We start from the raw sequence: 9,783 nt of genomic DNA on the forward strand, positions 1-9,783 counted from the left end.
GCTTTTCCACGCCCCTGTTTTCTACATCCCTGTTTGCCGAATGCAAATGCAAATAGCTTCTCTTTAGAACTGCGGGAAGCAAGTCATCTTGCGACGACACCCTTACGTTTCAAAGCGAAGAGAAGGAAGCGACGTTAAGAAGGAAGCAAATAATAAAAAGAAGAGAAGAAAGGCCAAGTATATGTATGCTTAAGCCGGTGAAAATTCTTAACTAACTCGAAAGTATGTTTGGACAATGACGATTGGAATTCGAAAGAGACGCGCGTTTTTTCGCGAATCGACCAAATAGTGGTTAAAGAGTGGTGTGAAATTAAAAAAAAAAAAAAAAGAAAAACGGGCAAGTACTGATGTTCCCCCTTTTAATTGGTGCTCTCGCCTATACGGCGTGCAACCCGTTACAAAAGCGACGCGTCGAAACAGCAACCCGCGACGATGAAGATCGCGTATGAAGGAGGCGTCACGTCGACAGCCATCATTGCCATTAAACGCTTCAATACGCGGCGCCTCTACAGCTCGCATTATTGCTTCACCTGTGCCACAGTACGCGCCATCGTCACGAAAAAGGAATCGACGAATTTATGTTTATCGCGGTGCACCCTGTTGCCTTTGTGCTTGATGAAAACGCGGCCCAAAAGGATCGGTTGCGACTCGAGGAATTCTCCAACGACAGAAGCGTTCCATTCAAAGGTGACAAGTGAACGCGAATGTTCGAACGACCATGAAAGGAGATACTAAAATTAAAAAAACTAAGAAAGAAAGCGAACAAAATGCTCGCGATTGTGTTCACGTAAATGACGAAAACCGAGATACACGCGTCAAGTTCTATTAAATTACACGTGTTACAAACATGTTCCGTTAAGGACGAACAAATTACGGGAAAGAAGGATACTTGCAGAACTACGCAGTTCTCTCCCTCGAGAGCGCCTCTCGCGATGCTAAGGATCGCGAAAAACTCGAGGTAACGATTTCCGTTCGCGGCAAGAGTTAATTATTCCCTCCTCGAAGACACCCCGCATCTTCGCCTTCTTTCTAGTCATCACCTCCTACATTCTCTCTCTCTCTCTCTCTCTCTCTCTCTCTCTCTCTCTGCCTCTGTCTCTCTCTCTCTCTCTCTCTCTCTCTCTCTCTCTCTCTCTCTGCCTCTGTTTTTTCGGTGGTAAAGGCAGCTCGTAATTAGATGCTAATAATCAGCACCCTCCAGGAGGATCACGCTCTTTTCCTCTGTCTCGTTCGCGTCTCTGTCGCTCTCTTTCGCCGTCGCCCCGTTGCAACGGGGCGCAAGAAAACCCAAGCCCCTGAAGAGCTTATTATTATCCTAATTATACAATACTATAATGAATGACTCCGCGGCTCACCCTCTAGCCCTTACTCTCACTATCTTCCTCCCGGTGGTGGCACGTTCTCTTTTTCTCTTCGTTCCTCGTGGTCTCTCCCTCTCGCTCCTTTTCCTTTCTTCTCGCTCACCGTTGCTCTTCTCCTCTGCACTTGGTAGTCGAAGAGTGGCAATTCTAGCACTCGGGCTTTTTGTCAAACCGACTACGGAACTAGTGCCGTCTCCCTCGCGCCCTTACACCCTATTATGCGACCAGCCTCGTCTCTCGTCCCGTTTTCTCTCTGTCTCCTGGTGTCTGTTTTAATTAGGCACTTCGCGGATATATATACGTATCTACCATGCGGTATTACGTAGGTACATAACCCAGCCGAGCCCAGCCCAGCCCAGACCTAGCCCAGTCTGCCTACCGTACGTATTCCACCTATACTCGGCGATCCGACGAGCTTGAATGCGGTTGATGGGTGGTTGAGTAAGGATTATAGACGCAGGTGACACATACACGTTACCTCCGAGAGGTTGAAGTCGGGGGTGGCTCGGCCCCGATGGGTGCTGCTGACGGTTCAAGGAGACGTTGAAATAGAGAGACGGAGCGCGAGATAGGAAGAGAAAGAGAGAAGGAGAGGAACGCACACGTGAGAGCGTGCGAAAGGGAGAGCGACCACGAAGGGAGAAAGTGAACGCGAACGAGCTACCGAAGGGAGGGAGAAGGGACTCGGGACACGATTCTACAGAGACACACTCCTCTTTCAATTCTCCTCTCTCGTGTGCACAACCTTCTCTGACTGACTGCTGATAAGAGCACGCGAAATTGTCTTAATTGGCGAGAGAGCCAATCTGGAGTGATCGAATGAGAAGTGGCTCTCGCGTCTCCGCCACCTGACTCCTCTACTCGCCCTTTCTTCTGGTCGCTGAAGAGATAGATCGGAACGTGACGCGCCAAGGATCCCATTGTTTTCTTCCGTTGATTCGAATAGACGAGTTCGATAGACGAGTGTAGCTGCGTCGATCTTGTTTCCTCGATCCTCGATCTTGCCATCTTGTTCGTTACTTCGAGTATCATCCGCTCGTAACCGCGGTTGCTGGTCTTATCGATGACTCAGGTCTACCTAAAACTTTAGCCCCTTACCGATATCGTTGAAGTTACCAGGTCGAGAGGTATCTTTACTATGTACGTTTTCAACATCGTCGAGAAAGTAAAATAAAAAAAAAAAAAAATAGAGAGAAAGACCGAAGAACTCTGCCGAACCTCTGTAGTAAGACTATAAAAAACTGTAAAAAATCCTTCGTTCGTCGTATGACCATTTTAATCGTCAATTTCAAAGATTCGATTAATCGCTGATTCCCGAGCAATTACTTAACTCCAAAGAACGAAGGAACAAAGCATCTTCAAAGGGTTGGTTTCAAAGGTAAACAGGAAACTATAGCGGAAGAAAGGAAGGGACGAAAACGCCGTATAATGGAATATTCCTAGATGCATTTGGTTTGGTGGAAACGACGGAGACGACGGGTATGGAAATGTTAGTCGATCTCCTGTTTCATGAGCTGCGCGCGAGTCCGCCAGGCGGAAGCAATCTTAAAAATTGCTCCCAGAGGCACCGAGCGAAGACCAAGACCCGAAGGTTTGAACCGGTTGCCTCATATTGTCGAGCATTCAGGGACCTCGAGTTATACAAGCCGCAGTGGCACTACCGACTCGTTGCTTTCCCGCTGAACCGTACTTCTTTGCATCCCCTCGGGATCCAAAGTGCAAGATCAACCTGACTGCTATTTTCGCTGCCATTCTGGCCTGCTACTCTAGGATACTTCCACCACCGAGCGCTCACTTCTCTGTGTGCGTTTAAGGGTGAGGAGGATAGGGACTTCGGAAAGAAAGATCGAGAAAAGAATGGAAAAATATCCGGACAAGTAGCAACCTTCGCTTACCCGTTCCTTCTCTCTGTCTCTCTGCTCCGGTCGTCGCGTCAAGTCATTTTTGTGTTTCCCTCGCTCGACTTGCTCGTTGCTGATATCGATAAACGCGGCGGCGGTTTCCTTCTTCGTCGCCATCGACGTCTTTCCCTCTCTTCATCCGTTTTCTTCTATCTGTCGCGATAACTTCCATGTTACTCCGTTGGATACGTGAACGTATGACAAGTAGGCGAAGACACGAGAAGTCATTTATTTACTCTTATAAATTTTGAATTTTGCAATTATAGTTAGTAATTAGTTATAGTCTATCGAGTGCAGTTATCTGAACGTCAACTCTTATTACGTACGTACATGAAGGAAAAGTCATAGATAGTGAAGGGAGTCAGTTAACTTGTAGTATATGAACTGCAGCTGTATCAACTGTTCGTCTACCGATGGTTAAACTAATCCTTAGTCTTTAACGATCTATTTGCTATGTTACAAACCTTGAGAAAATCTATTTTCAGAATACACCATGTAACACGTGATATTCACTCCATCCCTGACATTTACTTCGCTACCCTCCTGTGATGAAAAACTTGTAATGCTTTGAAACCCGACATTAGTTTTCTAACGTTTTATTAGAATAGCTAACGAACGCTTACCGCCTTAATTAAACACATTTTGAAAAATCTGTGAGAAATTTTGTGAAACGCAACGAAAGTGACAAAGGTTGTTCATTGTCGCAGCGTAATCGCATCTTAGCGAGATCGTGTTCAACCCCTTCATCTTGAAAACGAACGAACAAGCGTTGCATAGAAAGTAATTCCGTCGGCGTTTCAGTTGAAAAAATAATTAATTTCTTAATCAGTGGCAGCCGTATTGAAGCGGTTGTCGCGTACGCAAAGACGTCGTACAAAGAACCGGTTCGCGTTCAAAGTAGCGTGTTTCGTTTCAGTGTCGGCACGACGCCTCGTAACCGTTCCTTTCCCGAGTTTTCGGTGAGATCCAGCGAAGCGAAGCTACCCCTTGGTACCGCCCCTTCTCGGTTTCTCCACGCGAAGGCTCGGGTCACTATTACTATACAAATTACCCGCCAATTAGTGACTTGTGCTTGTTTAACTGCGTTAATTAATGAACGTAAACGGCAAACTTGACGTCGGGAACTCGATTTTTTCCTTTGCCGGTGCAGAGAAAAGGAAAAAAAAAAAAAATGACGGTATCGCGCGCAATCCTGCGGCGTTTGTAAGTGTACGCGCGTACACTCGTTCGTGCTTTTCTGTAAACGTCGGCGGTTGCCTCTGCGAGGGTGTCGAGGTCTTCTTGGACGATACAGTGTAACACGTTCTTAATAGTCTCTTTGAACCGCGTCGCTTGCCAGCCGACGAGGAGTTGTACACACTCTTTGCGACTCTTTCCCCTTCTTCCTTCTTCACCTTCTACCGCTTGCGTCAGACCACTTTTAGTATCGACCCTTAATTAATTATCGGTAGTGCATTAGCATTCTCCGTTCCGCGAGAATCAACGTCAAGCATGGCGCTTGCTAACTTTCGAAGGAGAAAATATATTTTTACCCCCCACCATGGTTCGTCGTTTTCTAGCTACCAGCGAATTAAGAGGATCTCTGATATCTTCGTTAGGTTCCTTTGAACGGGTGGGGAAATTACGAGGTTTTGTACGTCGAAGCTCCGGTATATTTCATATCGATGTATTTGTCGAATGTTTAATTCGAAATCTGACGAAAAGATTGCTTTTTTCTTTTTCAAATGCAGATTTGAAATCATTTCGACGAGAATCGAAAACAAAGTAGTAGTTTAAAATTGTTGTATCGCTGACGACTAATTTACTTTTGTTGTTTCAGGGAGTTCTACTACATCCAAATGGAGAAATACGCGAGGCAAGCTGTTTCGGAAGGCGTGAAGAACGTAGATGACCTACGAGTTGGAGGTGACTCGGAAATCTATCGAGTTCTCAACCTTCATTACAACAGAAATAACCATATTGAGGTAAATTGACCGTTATACCGCGCGAGATTCTCCGAAAAAAAGAATTCCGTAAAAAGAAGATATATGAAAAATGCATTTCGAATTCTATTTAAGAAAAAGAAATTCCAAAATTGAGGTAATTGAAACTGACTGATACCGATTGACGTCGACTTCTGCTACGAGACGCATTTATTAAGCCCGAAAAATTACGCGATAATGAAGGATTAAAAAAGGAAGAAATAGTACTTTTGAAAATTTATGTTACACTTTTCCAATTATTTATGACGTCTTCTTGCAACGACTGAAACTTATAGAAGCAGGTGATTGATTATTTAAAAAGATGAACGTTAATTACGTTTTTGGAGAATAGAATTTTTCAGAAACGAAGGTATAGTTTTCGTAAAGTTGAACCGCGATTCGCCATACCTTAATACGATAAAAGTTGCAGCACTCATAATGTCGTTAGAAAAACAAAGAAACGGTTTCGATGCACGACCACCTGCGTGTCCTATGATTCGCCAATCAAACTCGTGACATGCCGCTGGAATCGAGCTGTCAGAGTCGAAATTTCGATAGAAGCGACAAAATTGCCGGCAGTCGGATCGTTTCCAGCACGGAGACAGCGCGCGACCGTGCAATTATTCGGCGGTCGGCCATGACCGCGTCACGTTACCCCGTCTTTCTCATCTCGCGGAACGCTTTTAAACGAATTCGAACCGGTTAGGTTGAATCCGAAGTTACACGTCGCAAAGCCGGTGTTACCTGGCAAATCACTCGTACGTCTCTACTTTCCCATTGTGGGGCGCAATTTACTTTCGCCACAGCGTAACGACCGTTGATTGTATTTGCAGCGGGTTGCGCGACGCCGCGCGTGCACGCGTAAAGCAGCTATTTAATATTATTTAACGAGTCTCCGGTGAAACCTGGAGGCATCGTTCTTCCGGGCCTGGCCACAATCGTCACCCCCTTGACGCGTAATTAATTACTCGTGTTCGTTAATAACCCAAACGTACTAATTATAAGTGGAAACTCTTAGCACGCGACTCAGGCAACGCGGACGAACCTGCGCGCCCGCTCGCCTCGTGCTCGTTAAGCGATACATGCGTGACATCGCTTTAATTCTTCGGATACGCGCGACTCCTTCGATGAATCGTAATGAGCGCAGTGAAATTATCTTTCTCGTCTCTACCGGAGATGTGTATACTTTTTTTCCCCCGTCCTCTTAACCACGTTCGAGATTCCCTGGTCGTTGAGGATGAACGGCGTGTCGATTGATCATTTGACGCGAATTTCGTTCGTCGATGAACTTTTTCAGCACGAACGTGTTCTTGAGTAACAGACTCGATTTCTCGCGGCATGTAAGAAAGAAAGAGATACAACGAGATAACAGACTCGTTGCTTTTTTCAAAATTGCTAATGTTCCGTTGGAATTTGCAGGTGCCGAGCAACTTCAGGTTTGTGGTCGAACAAACGCTAAAAGAATTCTTCAAGGCGATTCAGGGTGGCAAGGACACCGAACAGAGCTGGAAAAAGTCCATCTACAAAGTGATCTCGAGGCTGGACGACCCGGTACCGGAGTACTTCAAGACCCCGAACTTCCTGCAGCAGCTCGGTTAAATCAGGAGGTCGCGTGGCTCTTGCTCTTCGTGGTGCGCGGGCTCATCAGCGCTCGTCGGCTCCCGGTAAAACCAAGAAACCAAAAATATATAGCGAAAGAAGGAACGGTCAGCGAAGAAGGATCGCATCCGCCAGGAGGTACACGTCCTTCGCGTAAAGCGCGTTCAGGTATCCTTAAACTAACATATCGCAAAACGAGCGTGAGAGAGAACGTGAGAGGGAGAGAAAGAAAGAGAGAGAGAGAGAGAGAACATGAGAGAGTTAGGGAGATTGTACACACGACGTTCAGGAAGAACGAACGGAACGAATGAACACGCGACGTACGGAGGCATCGATCATCAGCAGGAACGATGAGGAGTGCCGACGAAGGATCAGGCTGTGACCTAATCACGAGACAATGTCTACGCGCGAGATGGGTGGATAATTATTATACGCTTCGTGCCTTTAATTACCCGATCGAACGTCTCTCGATCGGGACACCGTGAGTTACTAACGAGGCCACGAACTATCCACCCTTTCCTTACCGTGGACAACACCGATACCGAAATCGACGGTCTTTGGAGGAAGCGGAAGAAAACAGGACGAAAGCGTGGTCAACGAACGGCAAGGAATTACACAATACACAGCTTCGAGCGTCGAGAGTACCTATTGTTTCGATTTGTTGCGTACATAATACGGTTCACCGATGAATATCGCCTAATTTTAAGACACTCGTTTCTCCGAGTAGGCATTAAGGAGCGTAATAACCCGCGACGACGACCGATGGGTGGCTTTCGTTCGAACGAACGTTGACGAGGTGTGTAAACGACGATAGCTATATTTGTCCACGTTTCTAGAGAAACCGATGATACTTATTATCTACCGATGATGGAGCGAGTTCCGCTGGACGGATCCTCCGCAGCTTCCGGTTGAGAGGCAGAAGAGGAACCCTTCTCGTGGATCTTCCGGAAACGACTCGCAACAAACGGCTAACAAAACCCTTCGTTTCGAGTCGTTTCGAAACGGTATGGAACAACGATGGCCAGTTTCACTCGGCATTCGTCACGCTGCGTACCTCGTGGCATTCTTTTTTTTTTTTCTTTTTCTTTTCTCAAAGCGCGGACCTCGTGATTCGATCGCACCCCTGTCGAACGTCGTCTCGGTAGCATTAGTTTCTATAGCGCGATCACTGCAACAGACTGGCTCCGACACAGGGAGAGCCTGGATGATTCGTTGTTCCCAACGAGAATGCTAGGATGGCGGTTCGTACCGAATCGACGGGAACGAAACCCGATGTTCTTTTCTTCAACGGAAGTAACATTTTTCCATAAGAAAGATAGAAACGGCCGGAACACGCAGGAAAACCTGCGTAGGAAGGCTAGCAACAATATAAAATCCCTTCTCTTAAGTTGTACATAAGATTTTTGTCTCGTAATCGCACCATGTCGAAATAAACGAAAAATCGAAGAACACGTTGGAAATCGTCGCGAATATGCTTGGTTCTATTCGATGGAAATTAAAAGGTAGATTATAACCAACGATGAACATTCCTAACCCGGTGAAAGCCTCGAAGATTCCGTATTCGGACGAGCGTGACGCGCGAATGTCGAAAAACTCGAGCGTATCGCGGACGCGATCCCGGCGATGCTCGCGATCGCGAAACAAACGTCGATTTAACTTGGCAAGAAGAAAAATTCTCTGTCGTTGTATTTTTCTCGGTTCGAAGTTCGCTCTCGTGAAAACAAGAGAACGAAAACGAAACGCGATTGTAAACGGAGAGAAAATGTCCGCGGTGCACGTATAATATTGCGCGTAAAACAAAAGTAAATTACGTAGAGAGATGTTTTTATTAACGATTAATTGATAGAATATAAACGAGGTTAGGCTAGTCGCAGTGACAGGAGTACGAGTAACAGGGACGACAACAGGGAGGGGCGAACGAACGCGTAAACGTACGAGATATTTTAACGAAAACGATCCAGCACCGGCGATTAATTTTTCAGAAATAAATAAAACGTGTCGTAGACATTTAGATTCGGCAAAGTTAATTCAAACGAACATGCATATACGAGGAAAAGAAAAGGTAACGATTATCATCGAGTAACAATGGGCAGGGAGGAGAAAGTCGATATAGATTAAAAAGAGGCTAAAACAAAAACAAAAAAAAAAAACAATCGTACGCCGGTGCGTAAACTAATATAAAGTAGATTATATTAAAAACGTATATATGTATATATACACACATGTATAAATATATATATACCTATATATATATGAGAAAAATTGAAGTATAAAAGATATACATAGATATATATATATGTATAATTACATAAAATTATATGTATATATATAATAGGCATATAAAACGAAAGACGGATGTTGGCGCGATTAAAATTGCGTAAGGAATGTGTGACAAAGGGTTAGCCACCCACGCCTCCCTTATTCCACTTGTATCCGACCTATAGCACACGACACTCGCGCGCGCGTACACATTCAAGCACACGTATACACATTCACACACTTACACATTCACACACACACACACACACACACATCACACGGTGTATTAGATACCCGTTTTCGAACGTTGTACAGACCACGTTATACACATATACGCATACGCAGAGGCAAGTGCGGATTTTCACGCGAGAATTCATTGCCCGAGTCTACACATGTTCTCTTACTACGAACGTTTGTTTTCTTTTTTCCCTATATACGTATAGACGGTTTTGTAGATAACTTATCGTACGATATATTATGATTATTATAATTATACATATGTCTCGGGTGGTAGCGAGTTCTTGTAAGTTAACCTAATTACCTTCTCACCTTTACTACCACTATTATTCTCGCTATTATGTGCACTATTATTATTAATATTATTATTATTATTATTATTATTATTATTATTATTATTATTATTATTATTATTATTATTATTATTATTATTGCTATTATTATTATCATTATTATCAGTACTAT

The 9,783-nt window shown here is 44.7% G+C and overlaps 1 protein-coding gene across 3 annotated transcripts in view; it reads left to right on the forward strand.

Annotated features, from left to right (window-relative positions):
- The window catches only part of LOC100746817 (homeobox protein prospero), a 43,075-nt gene extending 34,645 nt beyond the window's left edge, over window positions 1-8,430 (forward strand). For 2 of the 3 annotated variants that reach the window (XR_002946593.2, XR_004461632.1), the window contains exons 7-8: window positions 5,082-5,226; window positions 6,643-6,679. Coding sequence is in view for 1 of the 3 variants with exons in the window: in XM_024367359.1 (XP_024223127.1) it covers window positions 5,082-5,226; window positions 6,643-6,822 (325 nt within the window). In the remaining 2 variants the exon portion in view is untranslated. Of the gene's footprint in view, window positions 1-5,081; window positions 5,227-6,642 lie in introns of all 3 variants that reach the window. The other variant, XM_024367359.1, reaches the window with a different exon arrangement.
- Window positions 8,431-9,783: the final 1,353 nt, after the last annotated feature.

This window comes from Bombus impatiens, unplaced genomic scaffold (assembly GCF_000188095.3).
Source record: "Bombus impatiens unplaced genomic scaffold, BIMP_2.2 scf_0318, whole genome shotgun sequence".
Taxonomy (NCBI): domain Eukaryota; kingdom Metazoa; phylum Arthropoda; class Insecta; order Hymenoptera; family Apidae; genus Bombus; species Bombus impatiens.